At 41.5% G+C, this 22,221-nt stretch overlaps 1 protein-coding gene across 1 annotated transcript; it reads left to right on the forward strand.

The window, feature by feature from the left end:
* Positions 1 to 5,143: 5,143 nt before the first annotated feature.
* On the forward strand, positions 5,144 to 17,024 carry LOC114583465 (vomeronasal type-2 receptor 26-like). Its single transcript, XM_077918003.1, has 6 exons — positions 5,144 to 5,956; positions 9,380 to 9,607; positions 9,794 to 9,920; positions 10,507 to 11,402; positions 16,093 to 16,205; positions 16,715 to 17,024. Exons 1-6 carry the CDS (start codon positions 5,144 to 5,146, stop codon positions 17,022 to 17,024), a joined length of 2,487 nt encoding a protein of 828 aa, XP_077774129.1.
* The last annotated feature ends 5,197 nt before the right edge of the window (positions 17,025 to 22,221 follow it).

Below are 22,221 nucleotides of genomic sequence, written 5' to 3' on the forward strand. Positions count from 1 at the left end.
ATGGGGACCATCAACAGTTGCAGGAATGAAGGTTACAGCACCATATATGGACAGGAAAACATCATGGGGGGAAATTGTCACACGCAGGAAAGAATAAGGATTACACTTAGAGTTCCTCACTTTAAACTTTATAAATTACCTAATATACCAACACAAATAGAAATCACAAGACTGTAGCTGTTATCTAACAGATTGCTATATGTGATGGGATGATGAGCTGCTTGTGCGTAAAATCGTAATCCCACAGAGTTTATTCCAGCCCACAAACTTCTGTCTGTGACAGAGCCCCTCAGACATGACTGCTCTAATCACTTGCAGATTCCGACAGTGGTTGCTTTCGGAATCGTTTCCAGCATAAAAGCTCCTTAACGGAAACACGTCTTCTGGACTCACGGCGTGACAGTTTCCGGCGAGGAGTGGGTCTCCCTATGGGAGCTTCAGATACCCCCCCACTGCTCTCGCTGGAAGAGTCCCTGAGCCCTCCCCCCTGCTCGCTTTCCCTCGGAGATCCACCTCTCCCCTTGCTAGTTCCTGCTTCAGCTGCTGAGTCTCTCCCAGCCTGCGTGAGCCCTTCCACCAGAGACCCACCTCTCCCTCTGCTGGTTCCTGCTTCAGCTGCTGAGTCTCTCCCAGCCTGCGTGATCCCTTTCACCACCGGTTCCTCCGATGGCAGTTCCCTGACACTATATGTACATGGAATGCAATGGAAGTTATTAACATAGTAGAACACAAAAATAATCAAGAATGAAGCTATCAAATCTAGCATGCATGGGGGCCAGTTTAATGAAATTAAATAATTTGATATTTGAATAATTGGCATTCATAATTGCATAAATTAAATAAAATTGGTATTCTTATAATGAGGTCATTATTGGAGCAATATTGGTAAATCAATAAGTGAATATATTTTAAATATAATAATAGTAATATTTTGGCAGTTCCCCTACTGCTGATGTGCCATAGAATCCAAAAACACTGCACAAGTGATTCTCTCCCCTATCATTACTCAAATTACAATAATCAATCCACCTGACTGAAACTCCAAATGCCACAGTGGAAAAAAAGAATCAACAAGCAAGCCTGAAATGATTATAAGCTCCTCTGTGCTCCATAGACAACTAGGCTGGGCTCTGTTACTTATCAGTTATTAGTTTCCCTTTTTCATATCAAACCACTGCATCTTATTTGGCATCCAAGGCATTCTGTTGTGACAATGTTCAAGCTAACAATAAGGTGGATACATGTCCGTTAAAGTGCCAAATTGACTGAGTCAGCTGCCACCCAATTGGTCTTGTTCAGATCAGGTGGAGGAGAGGAATAATACTGTCGAGAGAAGCAGGGGAGTCCATGCAGACAAGGGTATTTGCCATCAGGATGTTGCTCCTGCTGCTTCTGCTGCTCCCCAATATAGTGTCCCAAGGACAAAGTTCTAAATGCGCAACAAATCATCCTGTTCATGTTCCACACGAGTGGTATGAGCCAGGTGACCTGGTCATTGGTGCAATGGCATCTCATATCTATTACATAGTCCACAAGGTTTCCTTCAAGAAACACCCTTCCCAAGACTTCATTGATGCCCCACTGTAAGTAACCATTAATTAATATTATTTTAATTATTCCTTATATGTTGTATCTGACTGAATATAACTTTGATTGATTTGAAGGGGGAATTGCTTTAGAACTTTATTTTTTTAAATGTGTGGATAGATGTTATTCGAAATCTCTGTGCATATAGACTATGTGCATATTGTCAGTGAAGAATAAGCTTTTTAAAAAGACCAAATCTATAACGACAGAAAGAAAAGAGAGTAGGAGAAAAAGAAAAGAGATGGCATTAAAAATAGGAAAAGCATATCGCCAAATAGTATAGTAGTCAAAGTTTTGATGATACCCAAATTTTCAAGGTGGCGAAAACAAACATGGGTTGCTGAAGATATAAAGAAATATGCAACAGCTTTTTTAATTACACATTATTCTTAGATTGCCCGAATAAGTAAATAAACTTTGCTGGCTTCATCCTCTCCTTATAGGGAGGCAGGTGAATCTCTCCTATCTAGATTCTGTGCACTGTTTAATTTTCCCATCAAACAAAACCTCACTTCATTTGCAGGGTGTTGACGAAGTTCTACCAGCAAATCCTGGCTTTGGTCTTTGCTGTTGATGAGATCAACGAGAATCCCAGCATGTTGCCCAATGTCTCTCTCGGCTTCCACATCTATGATAGCTATTATGATTCAAAGATGACCTACCGAAACACTCTGGACCTGATCTTTAAATCACGTCACTTTGTTCCCAACTACAGGTGTGGCATCCAGAAAAATGTCATAGGAGTCATTGGGGGACTCAGCTCTGATACCTCCTGGTGTATGGCAAACGTCTTAGGTCCTTTCAAGATTCCACAGGTAGAATATGGATTTTGAAAAACAGAGATTTCATACTTTCCTTGCATTAGGAATCTACTGATTCATAAATATGGAGTGGGGAAATAGACAAAGTAAAAGGGCCATAATATGCATATCCAACAATGTGTGTAAGAAGGGCAATTTGTGTTTAATAGATGTAATAGAAGATTTCTCTAAAGTTGCCAGGTTTGTAAAGGAGGCACCTAGACTGGTTCATATAGAACAATCCTGAACGCACTGCACTGGTTTCCTGTGAGCTACTGAATATAGGACATTGACATTGGCTTCATAGGCAAAAATAGCTGAGAACACATTAACTAAAAATATTCTTCCCCTTAAAAATCAAGATAGTCCTTTCCCAAAGTATGATGTTAATCAACATTGTTCACTTTCAGAGGCTAATTGAAAAAGTGTTTTCTTGCTGTTGTTCTGGCATTTGTCACTTCAGAGCGTTATATAGTGGTGTCAGCATTGTGCTATTCCGCTGCATTGTTGCATTTCATTTTAGTTGTTTTAAATAGTGCTGGTACAGTATTTTACTGACATTTTATATGATTTGGTTTGTTGTGCTCAGAGATGAATAGTATTCACAATCTAATAGAGATCTTCAGGATTTCCCAGGAAATCTTCCTGAGAGAGTTCTTAGTAGATAGAGAATCAATGGCTTCCTACATTCATTACAAGGTTTACAGATCAAAAGTACATGGTCAACAATTTCTATCACTCCACTTCCATCTTGGAATTTTGCTTAATCATCCACTTAGTATATTGACATGAGACATTATAAATGCTCCCCTATTCTTCTTTTTTTAAAAAATAATATTTATTAAATTTTCCACTTTAACAATCCAATAAAATCATATTAAATATTCCAAATTATACATATTATTCAACCATCAAACAGTCCAAATATTAGGCCAAATTATATAAAAAAAATTGGAGGTATCTTCCCATGTTCTCAGGCCGGGGTGGTTCTGATCATCTCATACTTCTGCTGCTTTCTTAATTTTCACGATAGTTCCCATAAATCATTCTGTTGTTAATACTTATTACATTTCACAGCCTCCAAACAAGCGAGATAAAACAAAACAATATATTCTGTGTGGAATTTACATCCCGAGTTCCCTCTGTATGTTCACGATGTCTCTTCACAAAATGATGTTTCCACCAAGCCAGTCCAAAAATCTTCTCAACTTGGGCAGCAGCCAAGTCAGTCCAGATAAAATCAAAGCAAGGCATCTGCCCAATGCTTTAAGACCAGCTGTCCTTCAAATGGTTAACCTGTCCAGGGAAGGTTTTGCCATATAAAACTGGGAATGCAAATATTAAGTAAGATATTAAAAGGCTCTGCATTTAATTTGACAAGCTGAGAGCCAGTGTGGTGTAGTGGTTAAGAGCGGTAGTCATGTAATCTGGGTAACCGGGTTCGCATCTCCGCTCCTCCACATGCAGCTGCTGGGTGACCTTGGGCCAGTCACATTTCTTTGAAGTCTCTCAGCCCCACTCACCTCACAGAGTGTTTGTTGTGGGGGAGGAAGGGAAAAGGAGAATGTTAGCCGCTTTGAGACTCCTGAAGGGGAGTGAAAGGCGGGATATCAAATCCAAACTCTTCTTCTTCTTCTGATCTACTTTCGGTCATGGCCGCTCGTTTAGTTGGAGCTGCGTCATTCCGATTCTAATTCCAGGCAAACTTCCCAAGGGTTTTTTTGCGTCTCTCCAGTCATTCTCCAAATCAAAGTTGGGAAAGTCTTTATCCTCTTCCAAATATATCTGCAGCCGAATACTTTGAACTTGGTTTTCCACCTTTGAATAATTGTTATTTCCACACAGTTAATGACTAATGATTCTATCACCAAATACACCACCTCTCCAGTCTCGCTTGCTATAAATAATCATGGAGTTGGTTCTTTCAGAGGAGGATTTTGCCACATAGCATAGCAAAACAAAATATAATAACAAAGGAGGTTCAACCCCCCCCCCTTTCAGTTCCAACATACCAAGTCAACATAGATGTTTATCCTTTTTCCGTTCAAATCCTTTTTAGCACCTCAGTGGATGAATTAATTAGAAGAGTAGTTTCTTCACCTTCGCTCAGATCATGTCCAAAACTTAAATCCAGTTTTTCATCTTAAGAATTAGAAGCTTGCTGCTAAATGGAGGCGACTTTGGAGAGTTGCCAAGAAAGGTTCCAGGCTTTCCACCCAGCTGCCCGCAGCGCCCCCCTCCTTCTGAATTTGGGGCCAGGTGTTGGGCGATCTGCGGATAAGCTGCCACTCCCCATCCTGGGGAATGTAGGGAGGCTGATTACTCCCATCTCAGCCTCTGATTCCAAAATGTACGGCAGTGATGGAATTCAGGAATCCTCCATCGCAGCTCACCGGAAGCTCCTCCCCCAAATGCTCCCCTATTCTTCGATACAATCAATATGTACAAGAATGAAGCTGTGATGATGCCATAATAATAATAAATATCAACAGAAAACATGGAGCAAGGTTATCTGTGTTTTCCTATATAAGCTGGAGTTGGTGCTGTCCCTAAACTTGGTAAACTTGGGATATAGATTCAATATATATTCAATATTTTTAGTGTGCGTGCATGCACATGTTTATATTTGAATAAATTGGAGTATCAGGAGTTCTTGTTTCCACTTGAAAACGTTTGGCTTTTGCTTTTTCCAGATTTCATACGGTTCATTTGAACCAGCCATAAATGATGGAACCAAGTTCCCTTCCTTTTACCGCATGGTCCCCAATGAAGACCTTCAGTATCAGGGAATTATCCAGTTATTTCTGCATTTCAGATGGAAATGGGTTGGGCTCATCACTCCAGCTAATGAAGCTGGGGAACGTTTCTTACAGACAATTGAGCCAATGCTTTTCAAGAATGGAATCTGTTCGGCATTCACAGAAAGCGTTAAACCCAATATACATTATAACAGTAACTTCCTAGAAATGCTGGAGGACTCAAGGATTTTGTTACCAACTTTCACAACCAGCAGAGCCAATGCAATTCTTCTATATGGAGAAAGTAGATTTAGTATATGGTTGTCAAGTGCTTTAATCATAATGGAATTAACTCAGCTACTATTTCCTCAAAAGAAGTCACATGTGGGAAAAGTATGGATTACAACTACCGAAATTGATTTCATATTATATAGCCTTCAAAAAAAAATTAATGTTAAAGTACGAATGCTCCATGGTGCAATATCCTTTGCAATTCACTCCAAGGAGATTCACAACTTTCAAGACTTTCTTCAGAATGTATACCCTCATTGGACAGAGACAGATGGTTTTATCCAAGATTTCTGGGAAGATGCATTCAGTTGTTCACTTCCAAATTCCACTCTCTCAGCAACCATGTGTACTGGAGAGGAGATGCTAGAGAGCCTTCCTGCACCATTTTTTGAAATGAGCATGACTGGCCACAGCTACAGTGTTTATAATGCTGTCTATGCTTTGGCACATGCCTTAAATAGCATGCACTTGGCTGCAGTCATCTGCAAATGGAGAGGTGCTAGGGGAAGACTCTCTCCTCAATATGTAGAACCTTGGCAGGTAATGTTCTCTGTTACAAAGCATTCACTGCATTGGTACAGTATGATAGTTGGCATTTAATCATCAGTAAAGAAATAAAAGAATAAAACTTAGGAAATTAAAAATGAACCTTAAGTAAATTTATTGTATGAAAGATGGGAATTAGAATATTTCCTATAATGATACTAAACAGACTTTAGATGACACAGACTTTCAGAAGCAACAGACTACAAACAACTACCTCCTTCATGCTGCAAACCCCTCCGTTTTCTCCAAATATCCCTCCCCACTTCTCTCTGTCTCTCTTACCTCTCCAGTTACCCAGTGGTGTAAGATTGGGGGCCCCGGGCGCATAATTCTGAGCAAGTACAACCAGGACCCCAACCCCCAGGCACTGGTTATTGCAGGGATCTTCATATCCAAAAGAAAACAGAAGAACAGCCCATCAGGGAGCTGCCGCTGCCTGGACACGTCCTGGAAGGCCCCATCCCCAACTCCTCATATTTCCCTGTCTGTCAACCACCAGGGGTTTCTGGGCCCTGAAGCCTTGCTGGCTGACCCCCAGAAGAGGCTAGCAATTGTGTGATCACCATCTCAAGACCCTACCCAATTCTCTCTGTCTCTCTTACCTGTCCAGTTACCCAGTGGTGTAAGGTTGGGGGCCTGGGGCCCATTGGCCCTGGGCACATAATTCTAAGGGAGAACAACCAGGACCCCAACACCAGGCACTAGCTATTGCAGGGATCCTCATATCCAAGAGAGAAGAGGAGCCCACCAGGGAGCTGCCACTACCTGGGCACATCTTGGAAGGCCCTGTCCCCAGCTCCTCATCTTTCCCTGTCTGCCAATCACCAGGGGTTTCTGGCCCCACTGGTAGGTCCCCAGAAGAGGCTAGCAACTGTTTGATCACTGTCTCTAGACCCTGCATTTCTCCATTCTCCTCTTCTGCCTTTGAGTCTGGATTTCACTCTGCCACTGCCTCTTCCTGCTCCCTTAACCCTGTTGCCTCTTCTGTTTCTGACACCTCTTCCTCCCTGTTGGCTCCCTCTTCTCCCACTGACCACTCCTTGTCATCCTGCCACCAATCCCCTGGCTCTGAGCCTCCTTTCCTTGGGGCGTCCCTTTCGGGTTCTCCAGCTGCTGCTTCCTACCACTCCTCTGCATCCAACATCCAACCATGCTCAAATCCACTCTATAAACTATGGAAAGGTCCAGTCCGATGTTCTCATGTTGCATTCCTATCTTTTGAGAACATAAGCTCCCATCTCTTCTCTTACATGACTTCTCAAATTCCTTCCCTTTCTTGGATACAGGCAAAGGCTGGACTCAGGCAAGCAGGACTATGGTCTCTCTATTTTTTTAAAAAAATATATTTATTGAGATTTTCAAGAAAATCCAGAAAAAAGAAAAAAGAAAAAAAATTAAAAACACTCAACATTTACAATCCTTATTTTCGATAACCTATTTCCATGATTTCCCCACGCCTCCCCTTCTTGTATTCCATTTCCAATTGTTAGTTCAACAAGTTCTTGTCCCCAATTTTTAACCTTATTATATTTAGTTCATTATTATATTTAATTCATTTTATGTATCCAATTTTACCTTATATACATCAGTCTTTATACGTCAATACTCCTACTTAAAACCTTTTTCTAAGGTCGACCCAAATTCCCTTCCACGAATTCCCCATTTTTATACTAATAGCAAAACAAAATAAAAAGAATCAGAATATAATTGTACACCCTTTGGATTCCCAAACCCCACCCCCCACCCCTTTCCCGGTTTCGATCCCCAACCAATGTCCATCAGTCTATCTACTATCAGCCTGGAGACCTCACGTCCGAGGCTCTTAATTCTCTCTCAGTTCCTCTCTGCCGGTTTTTTTGATAGTCCTTTGTATTAAACACCAAATCTCGGAGAAGCTCTGTCCCAATAATGTCCATATTGTGATCATAATGTCCAGCCAGACCTCCATACTTAAAAGTGGAGCTCAAATCTTGTTTCTTAATCCATTTAAATCCAAATGTCCCAAAAGCTCCAGCTTCCACCTTGATCAAATTTGTAATCCATAGTTCTTCAGATCTCCACAAGAAGAGATCTCTCCATTCTTCATTCTTCAATTCAAACCAGATTTTCATCATCCAGTTCTTATTTTCCTTTGTATCCATCTTGACAGGCCTCTGGCTCTCCTTTGCCATCTGCTACATTACAGCCCCTCCTTCTTGTTTCTCCTGATCAACATATATCACTTTTTCCACTTCCTCAAGCTTCTCAGATTTCTTTTCTTGTTCAGCTGCATAGACTTTTTGAGTCAAGTCCTTATCCAACTCAGTAAGTTTATTTACTGTTGACTTCAAAGTTGTGACACTTGTAGCCAAAACATCACTTTGCTCTTGCAACTTTCCCAGGAGAAAAAAAGCCTTGTTCAGCTCAGCCTGTATTTTTCCACTTGCAGCCATTCTTGTAATGTCCCTGAACCCCCTCTAGAGGGATTCTAGTTATTTAGTATTCCTTCCAGTTCCAACCCAAAATTCAAGTTAACTTGTTTCAGTTCTTCTTTGTTTCCAACAATTTATAACTATATTGTAACAAATATAACCAGCAAAGACACCAGAAACAAAGTTCTCTATTTTTTCCCAACTTTGACAGCTAGTTTGACAGCTGTCAAAATCTTCTATGTCTCCTCAACAGGCTCTCTCTCGTGGATCACTCCCGGGTCCTGGGGGGGGGCACTTCAGCTCTCCAAATTAACTCTTATCCTCCAGCAAGATTGCTTATACTGCCAAATCGTGCAATTAATATCTTTATCCAATAAAAAGAAGATGTTCTCTTGACCTTAGTTATCTAGTCCTTGCTTCAAGCTGTTTACAAGGCGGGGAGACGGACTTCCTCTTTGCGCTTTCCCCGATCGTGCCGAATTTAAACAAAAATTTTCCTTTTGAAAATCCAAATTCCGTATTACTCACGGGTTGTTACTTTTAGTCCAAATTTTCAAAGGAAGAAGTCAGCGCTCTCCGACCATGGCATGCGGCTTCACTCCGTAGGAGAAGCAATCGACTCTCAGCACCACGCCGCTCCCCGTCCCCCATTCCGAAGCCTTTAAAAAGGCTCCTTCTCGGGTTGGGGGGGGGCAAATGGTGCCCACCGAGTCTCCAGGTCCACAGGCTTCAACGCCTGTGGTTTCTGAGGGTCCCCGCGTTGCCGCCGCGGCAGGACCCGTCTCCTACTGAGCCGATTCCCTCCGGAGCTCGGAGGGAATCCGCCATTAGACGATGGCGCTAACCCGGAAGTCCAGGACTATGGTCTCGCCATCTTGATGCAAGTCTGTTGAATGTTGAATTGGCACTGATTCATGATTTCCTACTCCTCCTGTATGTGCAACAAAAATATGGATGCTCTTTGTTGTGAACTGAAGTGTTCAACTTTGAGTCTCTTTCCACTTAGCTCCACTCATTCCTGCAGAGAATCTCATTCAACAACAGTGCTGGAGATGAAATTACATTAGATGAATATGGAGAGTTAGCAGCTGGCTTTGATATTACCAACTTAGTCACTTTCCCAAATAATTCCTACGTCAGAATCAAAGTGGGCAGGTTGGATCCTCAGGCCCCTCCAGGTAAAGAGCTCACCATTAATGAAGACAGAATCAAATGGAACAGACGCTTCACTAAGGTATGGGAATACTGATATCTTCTTAAGTTTGTATGATGCTTAGAACAGCAGCTTTTTACCACAATGTGTGTGCCACTTGTGTACCTACAGATCATTTCACACTATCAGTATTCCTATTTACTATTAAATCACCTGATATTGGAAAACAGTATCATAATATTAAACTCTTCCTATCTCTTTGCATAGGTGCCACCGCTTTCTCTATGTAATGCCAACTGCCATCCTGGTTACGGGAAGAAAAAGAAGGAGGGGGAGAAGTTTTGCTGCTATGATTGTGATCCATGTCCAGAAGGAATGATTTCAAATGAGAAAGGTTAGAGATGACATCTTAAGATACTGCAGAACCTCTGGGCTCCTGGCAATTTTGTTGACATTAAACTGCTACAAGAGAGAAGGCTTAAATTAACAGATTTGTTCTTCTCATTGTTTATAGATAACATCAATATATTTTAATCTTTAAAGCATCTTGAAGATTTCTTTTTTAAGTGGAAGCTAATATATTTTACCTCCAACTTCTACAAAATTGGGGTGGAATAGAAGTGGTGTTTTCTCCTCTAAGAATGAGGTTGTTTGACAATAGGGTGAAACTATTACCAAACTCACTTTTCTGAGATCCAAAGATTTCAGCTGTAATGCATTTCTCATTTTGTTGTACTGTTTATGTGGCTCTAAGAAAAAGCAGGGAGACAATAAAGAAAAAAAAGATGTCACCCATGTAGAAAATTCCAGAATTGATACACAAGTTTTATTTTTGATACACCTATTATAAAAGCATTTGGGCTTGAAGCTCTTATACATTCTGATGTAGAAAACACTATGCTAAATGGACTAGTGATGTGAAATTCTTAAGAATACTTTTGGTTGCTTCAAATTGTCACATACTGTTTGTGTATTTTCAGACATGGAAACATGTGTCAGTTGCCCAGCAGATCAGTATCCAAACAGCGGCCAGGATCTATGCATTCCTAAGATTCCAAACTTCCTAGCCTTTGATGAAACCTTGGCCATTTTTTCATCTTCCTCTGCACTTTTATTCGCTCTAATCACAATTCTGGTGCTCAGCATCTTCATTAAGCATCGCAATACAGCCATAGTCAAAGCCAACAACCGAAGCCTCACCTATGGTCTCCTTATCTCCCTCCTCTTGTGTTTCCTCTCTTCTTTGCTGTTTATCGGAAAACCTAATATGGTGACTTGCCTTCTCCGACAAACTGCTTTTGGCATTGTCTTCTCTGTGGCCCTCTCCAGCATCTTAGCCAAAACCATATTGGTGTGTTTGGCATTCATGGCTACCAAACCAGGATCCAATATGAGGAAATGGGTAGGCAAAGAACTTGCTTATTCCATTGTCTTTTCCTGCTCCATTGTTCAAGTAGGAATCTGTGTCCTCTGGCTGGCAAACTCTCCCCCATTCCCAGATGTGGATATGCACTCAATGACTGAAGAAATCATATTTCTATGTAATGAAGGATCAGTCTCCATGTTCTATTGTGTTTTGGGCTACATGGGATTACTGGCCACTTTCAGCTTCACGGTGGCCTTCTTAGCCAGGAAGTTGCCTGACAGCTTCAATGAAGCCAAGTTCATCACCTTCAGCATGCTGGTCTTCTGCAGTGTTTGGCTCTCCTTCATTCCAACCTACTTGAGCACCAGAGGAAAATACATGGTGGCTGTGGAGATCTTCTCCATCTTTGCTTCTGGTGCTGGGTTACTGGCTTGCATTTTCTCCCCTAAATGCTACATTATTGTGGTGAGGCCTGACCTGAACAACAAAGAGCAACTAACACAAAGAAAGGTATAAATGACAGTGGAATTTGTGGTTCTGTTGAGTCTTATGGACTTGGTGGCGGGTATCACTTTCCGAGTTCCTGCTCTGGATCTTTGTAGAGTTTGCTCCTTAACTCTTTTGTCTGCCAAAGATGTCCCAAAGGCAGTGGGTGCAGATTTTTCCTCAGGTTCTAGTCCCTAAGCCTTTTTCACAAATGAGTAATGCTGTAATGCTGAGTAATGAGTAATGCTGTAAAGCAGTGGAGGTTTAGGTTCAAAATTTCCTTCTCCTAGAGGTGGGCTCCCTTCCTAGGTTTACGAGACCCATCTGCTCCTCATTTCCCTCTACAGCACCTGCAGTAGCCACCTTTTTAAGCATTGGGCCCACTTTTGCTCTTATCTGCTATGTCCTGTCTTTGCATGCAGAGAAATTCCCCAACTCACTGAGGATTCGAGGCCCATTGGCTGCCCTCACCTGGTTTAGGGAGCCAGTTGTATTTTCTGGGGTGGGGTGTGGCTGCTGTTGAATGCTGACAACTTCTAAGAGCCCCAGGTGAGAACTGAATGCAGGGTGGGGATCAGAGGTAGACAAACTGCACCAGAAGGAGCACGACTTGTTTCCCACTAGAGTTACTACCCCTCCCCTAACACTCTTTACATCCCTGTCATGTATTACTGTATACTTAAAGCAAATGGAATCTTAATAGCAGTACCCACCTACCTGCAGTAGCCACCTTTTTAAGCATTGGGCCCACTTTTGCTCTTATCTGCTATGTCCTGTCTTTGCATGCAGAGAAATTCCCTAACTCACTGAGGATTTGAGGCCCATTGGCTGCCCTCACATGGTTTAGGGAGCCAGCCAGTTCTATCTGATTCATGGGATGTGGCTGCTGTTGCAAGCTGACAATTTCTAGGAGCCACAGGTGAGAACTGAGTGCAGGGTGGGGATCAGAGGTAGACAAACTACCCCAGAAGGAGCACGACTTGGTCCCCGCTAGAATTACTACCCCTCCCTAACACTCCATACACCCCTGTCATGTATTAAAGGTAAAGGGACCCCTGACCATTAGGTCCAGTCATGACCGACTCTGGGGTTGCGGCGCTCATCTTGCTTTACTGGCCGAGGGAGCCGGCATACAGCTTCCGGGTCATGTTGCCAGCATGACTAACCGCTTCTGGCAAACCAGAGCAGTGCACGGAAACGGCGTTTACCTTTCCGCCAGAGCGGTGCCTGTTTATCTACTTGCACTTTGACGTGCTTTCGAACTGCTAGGGTAGGAGGAGCAGGGACGGTGCAATGGGAGCTCACCCCGTCGCAAGGATTCGAACCGCCGACCTTCTGATCAGCAAGCCCTAGTCTCTGTGGTTTAACCCCACAGTGCCACCTGCGTCTCTTAAACATTGCTGCCTCTCCCCGTCGGGGAATCGAACCCCGGTCTCCCGCGTGACAGGCGGGGATACTTACCACTATACTAACCTGTCATGTCTTACTGTATAATTAAAGCAAATGGAATCTTAATAGCAAAACTCTCAGCCTTTTCATTTAGAAATGGTTAAGTTCAGTTGATCAACGTACTACATGTACTGTATAAATGATTGTTAATAAAAAGTCTTTTATCAATTACTTCATGGTATCTACAAATTCATCTTGAAGACAAAAACCAGAAACAAAAAACATTGTGAAATAGTTAAGGGCTCTACATTCTTTATCTCTAACCAACAAGGCAGCTGAGGAATAGAAGAAGGAGAAGTTTAAAACAGCCATTTCCCTTGTTTTTTTAAATAGTTTTAAGAAAGAAAAGGAGCAGAGATATGCAGCAATATCTGGAGGAAAACACATTGGATATTACTAACACTAATAGGACAAACCTTTTATTTCTGAATTATACTTCTAACCAGTTTGAAAGAGAGGCGGCAGAGAATATCTCAAGTAAGCCCATTTTTAAGAATACAGATGTGTTGTTTCTAAAGTTGATTCTAAAGTCTATTTCTGTTATACATTTTTTTATTAATTTTCAATTACCATCCAATAATAGCATCATTAAAACAATATCAAATTGTAATACTAATACTAAGCACTCAAATACTGAATCATATAATTTAGGTGCCCCTCCCCACATGCTAGATGATTTCCTTTATTTCTGCATTCCAACATCTTATTAATTTCTATTATATTCCAGTCAAAATAATAATCCCTTATACAACAACTGCAATATTAATATTTTCTATTTGTATTGACACATTGATTCATAGAACTGCAAATGAGGCACTCAAACTACATCCTTGTTCTTCCAATGTGTAGCAGATGCTGTCCATAGTGTTTCTTCCAGTCCTTCTAAAATGTTGTGTCTATTGTGACAGAAATGTTAGTTCCACAAGTATTTCTTTTTACTTTTTTCTCCTGCCAGAAGATGGATAAATAACAGCTGCCTCTGATTGGCTGTGGTTCCAGGAGGGAGAGTTTAAAAGGAGCCAATTTCAAGGGAGATGGGGTTAGACTGTGGTTAAGAGTGGGGTTGAGTTGAGGTGGTTGAGGAGGGAGGTTGGGAGTCAGGTAGGGAGATAGGATAGGAGGGTGGAGGAGGGAGAGTTGGTTCTGGAATAAAACATCCACTCTGAGTGTACAGTGAAGGACTGAGTGTAATGTCCTGCAGGAGTAATAGGACCGGATCTTGCTGGGAGACTGAGGGTGAGACAGGAGAAGGAGGAGCTGAAAGAGATGAGTCTGCTTAGGTCTCAAACTAATCTGGAGGGGAGAGACTCTTCTGAGGAAAGAAGAGACTTCCAAATCCCAGTGAAGGAAGGGGGTGAGCCCTTAAGACTATTACTGAAAGTACCTCAGGAGCTGCATTTGTTAAAGGGGTGGGTAAATGAAGGAAAGTACCGCCTTAGAAAGGAACCGAACTATAAAGCCCAAACCTCAGAAACTGAATTGAAGTGAACTAGCATATTATTATTGCTGAAGTAACCTAAGTTTCTCGACTTATATTATACTACCTTGCTTTTAAAAATAAATCGTTATTGTTTATTTAAAGAACACCTGCTTGAGACTCCAACTTTTTGGTTATCCCCCTCACAAAGATCCCCCACAGGATATGCTGGGATTGTTAGGGTGTTGTTTTTTTAAGCCTTCGGGTAAAAAGTTGTTCGGTGTAGTGGGAGCAATATATTAAAGTGAGAGCAGGCACATGGACGTGAGCAGTAACTGAGGCACCAAGCTTGGCGCATCCATCTTTTCCAAGTTCTTGCTGTTCTCCATCACGCCTTGTGTGCATCTGATATCACATTGATGCTATAATCCAGTGCCCCCACTTCTTGATAAAGCAAGGATGCTATCCAGAATTGCTGCCACCATTCAGTTAATGTGATGGCAAACCATGTCTGATCAGTGTTACATAGGTGGGAGAGTGAAGGCTGCCCCAGTACTAACAAATGTGGAAGTAGGGAAAGGATGGGGCCATTTCAACTCAATCCTGCTGACCTTGTAGGTTCATTCCTTGCCTATGATTTTGTGATATTACACATATAATTACATTGGCAAATCCAGCTTCCTGTCTACCAGCTGCAGTAATAGGTGCTTTTGGATTCACTATCTGCGGTCTGGATTCAGACCGTTCCTCCTAAGCTGGAAAAAAAAACGGAGAACACAGCTTTTTTACTGGAAGCCGAATCACAGGCCAAAGCGATGCAGTGACTTTTGGAAACTGTGGGATAACTGCTTCTCTCAGGGCATGATGGGAAATATCAACAGTTGCAGGAATAAAGGATCCAGCACCATATAAGGACGGAAAAACATCATGGGGGGAAATTGTCACACGCAGGAAGAAATAAGGATTACACTTAGAGTTCCTCAATTGAAACTTTATAAATTACCTAATATACCAACACAAATAGAAATCAGAAGACTGTAGCTGTTATCTAACAGATTGCTATATGTACATGGAATGCAATGGAAGTTATTAACATAGTGGAACACAGAAATAATGAAGAAGAATGAAGCCATCAAATTTAGCATGCAAGGGGAAACGTTTAATTAAATCATATAATTGACATTTGAATAATTGGCATTCATAATTGCATTAATTAGATAAAATTGGTATTGTTATATTGAGGTCGCTATTGGAACAATATTGGTAAATCAATAAATATATATATTTAAAAATTAATAATAGTTATATTTTGGCAGTTCCCGTACTGCTGATGTGCCATAGAATCGAAAAACACTGCACAAGTGATTCTCTCCCCTATCATTACTCAAATTACAATAATCAATCTACCTGACTGAACCGCCAAATGCCACAGTGTAAAAAAACAATCAACAAGCAAGCTTGAAATGATTATAAGCTCCTCTGTGCTCCATAGACAACTAGGCTGGGCTCTGTTACTTATCAGTTATCAGTTTCCCTCTTTCATATCAAACCACTGCATCTTATTTGGTATCCAAGGCATTCTGTTGTGACAATGTTCAAGCTAACAATAAGGTGGATACATGTCCTTTAAAGTGCCAAACTGACAGAGCCGGCTGCCACCCAATGTGTCTTGTTCATATCAGGTGGAGGAGAGGAATAATACTGTCGAGAGAAGCAGGGGAGTCCATGCACACAAGTGTATTTGCCATCAGGATGTTGCTCCTGCTGCTTCTGCTGCTCCCCAATATAGTGTCCCAAGGACAAAGTGCTCAATGCACAACTAATAATCCTGTTCATGTTCCACACGAGTGGTATGAGCCAGGTGACCTGGTCATTGGTGCAATGGCATCTCATATTGATTACATAGTCACCAAATTATCCTTCAAGAAACACCCTTCCCAGGACTTCATTGATGCCCCAATGTAAGTAACTGTTAATTAATATTATTTTAATTATTCCTTATATGCTATATCTGCCAAAAAATAACTTTGATAGATTCTATAGAACTTTATTTTTTAAATGTGTGGAGAGATTTTATTAGAAATCTGTACATAAAGGCTATGTGCATATTGTCGATGAACAATAAGCTTTTTTGAGTCTAATTATGTAAAGAGAGATAGAAAAGAGAGTAGGAGAAAGAGAAAAGATATGGCATAAAAAAATAGGAAAAGTATATAGCAAAGTAGTATGGTACTGAAGTTTTTGATGATACCTAAATTTTCAAGGTGGCAAAAACAAACACGGGTTCCTGAAGAGATGAAGAAATATGCAACAGCTTTTAAAATTACACAGTATTCTTAGATTGCCCAAATAAGAAAATAAACTTTGCTGGCTTCATCCTCTCTTTATAGGGAGGCAGGTGAGTCTCTCCTATCTAGATTCTGTGCACTGTTTAATTTTCCCATCAAACAAAACCTCACTTCATTTGCAGGGTGTTGACAAAGTTCTACCAGCAAATCCTTGCTTTGGTCTTTGCTGTTGATGAGATCAACGAGAATCCCAGCATGTTGCCCAATGTCTCTCTCGGCTTCCACATCTATGATAGCTATTATGATTCAAAGATGACCTACCGAAACACTCTGGACCTGATCTTTAAATCACGTCACTTTGTTCCCAACTACAGGTGTGGCATCCAGAAAAATGTCATAGGAGTCATTGGGGGACTCAGCTCTGATACCTCCTGGTGCATGGCAAACGTCTTAGGTCTTTTCAAGATTCCACAGGTAGAATATGGATTTTGAAAAACAGAGATTTCACGCTTTCCTTGCATTTGTTGTTGTTGTTTAGTCATTTAGTCGTGTCCGACTCTTCGTGACGCCATGGACCAGAGCACACCAGGCACTCCTGTCTTCCACCGCCTCCCGCAGTTTGGTCAGGCTCATGTTTGTAGCTTCGAGAACACTATCCATCCATCTCATCCTCTGTCGTCCCCTTCTCCTTGTGCCCTCCATCTTTCCCAACATCAGGGTCTTTTCCAGGGAGTCTTCTCTTCTCATGAGGTGGCCAAAGTATTGGAGCCTCAACTTCACGATCTGTCCTTCCAGTGAGCACTCAGGTCTGATTTCCTTCAGAATGGATGCGTTTGATCTTCTTGCAGTCCATGGGACTCTCAAGAGTCTCCTCCAGCACCATAATTCAAAAGCATCAATTCTTCGGCGACCAGCCTTCTTTATGGTCCAGCTCTCACTTCCATACATCACTACTGGGAAAACCATAGCTCTTACTATACGGACCTTTGTTGGTAAGGTGATGTCTCTACTTTTTAAGATGTTGTCTAGATTTGCCATCGCCTTTCTCCCAAGGAGCAGGCGTCTTTTAATTTCGTGACTGCTGTCACCATCTGCAGTGATCATGGAGCCCAAGAAAGTAAAATCTCTCACTGCCTCCATTTCTTCCCCTTCTATTTGCCAGGAGGTGATGGGACCAGTGGCCATGATCTTCGTTTTTTTGATGTTGAGCTTCAGACCATATTTTGCACTCTCCTCTTTCACCCTCATTAAAAGGTTCTTTAATTCCTCCTCACTTTCTGCCATCAAGGTTGTGTCATCTGCATATCTGAGGTTGTTGATATTTCTTCCGGCGATCTTAATTCCGGCTTGGGATTCATCCAGCCCAGCCTTTCGCATGATGAATTCTGCATATAAGTTAAATAAGCAGGGGGACAATATACAGCCTTGTCGTACTCCTTTCCCAATTTTGAACCAATCAGTTGTTCCATTTCCAGTTCTAACTGTAGCTTCTTGTCCCACATAGAGATTTCTCAGGAGACAGATGAGGTGATCAGGCACTCCCATTTCTTTAAGAACTTGCCATAGTTTGCTGTGGTCGACACAGTCAAAGGCTTTTGCATAGTCAATGAAGCAGAAGTAGATGTCCTTCTGGAACTCTCTAGCTTTCTCCATAATCCAGCGCATGTTTGCAATTTGGTCTCTGGTTCCTCTGCCTTTTCTAAATCCAGCTTGCACTTCTGGGAGTTCTCGGTCCACATACTGCTTAAGCCTGCCTTGTAGAATTTTAAGTATAACCTTGCTAGCGTGTGAAATGAGTGCAATTGTGCGGTAGTTGAAGCATTCTTTGGCACTTCCCTTCTTTGGGATTGGGATGTAGACTGATCTTCTCCAATCCTCTGGCCACTGCTGAGTTTTCCAAATTTGCTGGCATATTGAGTGTAGCACCTTAACAGCATCATCTTTTAAAATTTTAAATAATTCAGCTGGAATATCATCACTTCCACTGGCCTTGTTATTTGCAGTGCTTTCTAAGGCCCATTTGACTTCACTTTCCAGGATGTCTGGCTCAAGGTCAGCAACCACACTACCTGGGGTATACGAGACATCAATTTCTTTCTGGTATAGTTCCTCTGTGTATTCTTGCCACCTCTTCTTGATGTCTTCTGCTTCTGTTAGGTCCTTTCCACTTTTGTCTTTTATTATGGAAATCTTTGTACAAAATGTTCCTTTCATATCTCCAATTTTCTTGAACAGATCTCTGGTTTTTCCCATTCTATTGTTTTCCTCTATTTCTTTGCATTGCTCGTTTAAGAAGGCTTTCTTGTCTCTCCTTGCTATTTTTTGGAAATCTGCATTCAATTTCCTGTATCTTTCACTATCTCCCTCGCATTTTGCTTGCCTTCTCTCCCCCGCTATTTGTAAGGCCTCGTTGGACAGCCACTTTGCTTTCTTGCATTTCCTTTTCATTGGGATGGTTTTAGTTGCTGCCTCTTGTATAATGTTACGAGCCTCAATCCATAGTTCTTCAGGCACTCTGTCCACCAAATCTAAATCCTTAAACCTGTTCCTCACTTCCACTGTGTATTCATAAGGGATTCGACTTAGATTGTATCTTACCGGCCCAGTGGTTTTTCCTACTTTCTTCAGTTTAAGCTTGAATTTTGCTATAAGAAGCTGATGATCTGAGCCACAGTCAGCTCCAGGTCTTGTTTTTGCTGACTGTATAGAGCTTCTCCATCTTTGGCTGCAGAGAATATAATCAATCTGATTTCGATGCTGCCCATCTGGTGATGTCCATGTGTAGAGTCGTCTCTTGTGTTGTTGGAAAAGAGTGTTTGTGATGACCAGCTTGTTCTCTTGACAGAACTCTATTAGCCTTTGCCCTGCTTCGTTTTGAACTCCAAGGCCAAACTTGCCAGTTGTTCCTTTTATCTCTTGACTCCCTACTTTAGCATTCCAATCCCCTATTATGAGCAGAACATCCTTCTTTGGTGTCACTTCTATAAGGTCTTGTAAGTCTTCATAGAATTGGTCAATTTCAGTTTCTTCAGCACCAGTAGTTGGTGCATAAACTTGGATTACTGTGATGTTAAAAGGTCTGCCTTGGATTCGTATCGAGATCATTCTATCATTTTTGAGATTGCATCCCAGTACAGCTTTCACCACTCTTTTGTTGACTATGAGGGCCACTCCATTTCTTTTACGGGTTTCTTGTCCACAGTAGTAGATATGATAGTCATCCGAACTGAATTTGCCCATTCCCGTCCATTTTAGTTCACTGATGCCCAAGATGTCAATATTTATTCTTGCCATCTCATTTTTGACCACATCCAACTTACCCAGGTTCATGGTTCTTACATTCCAGGTTCCTATGCAATATTTTTCTTTACAGCATTGGACTTTCCTTTCGCTTCCATGCATATCCGCAACTGAGCGTCCTTTCGGCTTTGGCCCAGCCGCTTCATCAGCTCTGGATCTACTTGTACTTGTCCTCCGCTCTTCCCCAGTAGCATGTTGGACACCTTCCGACCTGAGGGGCTCATCTTCCAGCGTCATAACTTTTATATACCTGTTGTCTTTGTCCATGGAGTTTTCTTGGCAGGGATACTGGAGAAGCTGGTTCCTCCTCCAGGTGGATCACATTTGGTCAAAACTCTCCACTATGACCTGTCCATCTTGGGTGGCCCTGCACGGCATAGTTCATAGCTTCTCTGAGTTATTCAAGCCCCTTCGCCACGGCAAGGCAGTGATCCATGAAGGAGTTCCTTGCATTAGGAATCTACTGGTTCATAAATATGGAGTGGGGAAATAGACAAAGTAAAAGGGCCATAATATGCATAACCAACAATGTGTGTAAGAAGGGCAATTTGTGTGTAATAGATGTAATAGAAGATTTCTCTAAAGCTGCGAGGTTTGTAAAGGAGGCACCTAGACTGGTTCATATACATCAATCCTGAATGAACTACACTGGCTTCCTGTGAGCTACTGAATATATGATATTGACATTGGCTTCAAAGGCAAAAATAACTGAGAACACATTAACTAAAAATGTTCCTCCCCTTAAAAATCAAGACAGTCCTTTCCCAAAGTATGGTGTTAATCAACATTGTTCATTTTCAGAGGCTAATTGAAAAAGTGTTTTCTTGCTTTGTTCTGGCATTTGTCGTCTGTCACTTCAGAGCCTTATATAGTGGTGTCAGCATTGTGCTATTCTCCTGCATTGTTGTATTTCATTTTAGTTGTTTTAAATAGTGCTGGTACAGTATTTTATTGATATTTTATATGATTTGGTTTATTGTGCTCAGAGATGAATAGTATTCACAATCTAATGGAGATCTTCTGGATTTCCCAGGAAATCTTCCTGAGAGAGTTCTTAGTAGATAGAGAATCAACCACTCCCTGCAATCAAAAGTACATGATCAAAAGTACATGATCAAAAGTACATGATCAACAATTTCTATCACTCCGCTTCCACCTTGGAGTTTTGCTTAATCATCCACTTAGTATATTCACATGAGCCATGATAAATGCTCCCCTATTCTTTTTTTTAAAAAAAAATATTTATTAAATTTTCCACTTTAACAATCCTATCCAATGATATTAAATATTCCAAATTATACATATTATTCAACAATCAAACAGTCCAAATATTATGCCAACTTATATAAAAAAATTGGAGGTATCTTCCCATGTTCTGAGGTCGAGGTGGTTCTGATCATCTCATACTTCTGCTGCTTTCATAATTTTCACGATAGTTCCCATAAATCATTCCGATGTTAATACTTATTACATTTCACAGCCTCTGAACAAGCAAGATAAAACAAAACAATATATTCTTTGTGGAATTTACATCCCGAGTTCCCTCTGTATGTTCACGATGTCTCTTCATAAAATGATGTTTCCGCCAAGCCAGTCCAAAAAGCTTCTCACCTCGGGCAGCAGCCAAGTCAGTCCAGATAAAATCAAAGCAAGGCATCTGCCCAATGCTTTAAGACAAGCTGTCCTTCAAATGGTTAACCTGTCCAGGGAAGGTTTTGCCATATAAAACTGGGAATGCAAATATTAAGTAAGATATTAAAAGGCTCTGCATTTAATTTGACAAGCTGATCTACCTCCGGTCATGGCCGCTCGTTTAATTGGAGCTGCATCATTCCGATTCCAATTCTATGCAAATTTCCTAAGTTTTTTTGGTGTCTCTCCAGTCATTCTCCAAATCAAAGTTGGGAAAGTCTTTATCCTCTTCCAAATATATCTGCAGCCAAATACTTTGAACTTGGTTTTCCACTTCTGAATAATTGTTATTTCCACAAAATTAATGACTATTAAGGTAAAGGTAAAGGGAACCCTGACCGTTAGGTCCAGTCGCGACCGACTCTGGGGTTGCGGTGCTCATCTCGCTTTATTGTCTGAGGGAGCCGGCGTACAGCTTCCAGGTCCTGTGGCCAGCATGACTAAGCCACTTCTGGCGAACCAGAGCAGAGCACAGAAACACCGTTTACCTTCCCACCGGAGCGGTACCTATTTATCTACTTGCACTTTTGACGTGCTTTCAAACTGCTAGGTTGGCAGGAACTGGGACCGAGCAACGGGAGCTCACCCCATCGTGGGGATTCGAACTGCCGACCTTCTGATCGGCAAGTCCTAGGCTCTGTGTTTTAACCCACAGTGCCATCCAGGTCCCCTAATCACTATTAGACTCATATTATAT

This window comes from Podarcis muralis, chromosome 13 (genome assembly GCF_964188315.1).
Source record: "Podarcis muralis chromosome 13, rPodMur119.hap1.1, whole genome shotgun sequence".
NCBI lineage: Eukaryota > Metazoa > Chordata > Lepidosauria > Squamata > Lacertidae > Podarcis > Podarcis muralis.

Bases quoted from the DNA above. Each gene is read 5' to 3' on its own strand.
- LOC114583465 (XM_077918003.1), top strand. From the start codon at position 5,144: ATGGTCCCCAATGAAGACCTTCAGTATCAGGGAATTATCCAGTTATTT. The intron at 9,608-9,793 runs GTATGGGAATAC...CTCTTTGCATAG, and splicing joins GGAACAGACGCTTCACTAAG to GTGCCACCGCTTTCTCTATG. The intron at 9,921-10,506 runs GTTAGAGATGAC...GTGTATTTTCAG, and splicing joins AATGATTTCAAATGAGAAAG to ACATGGAAACATGTGTCAGT.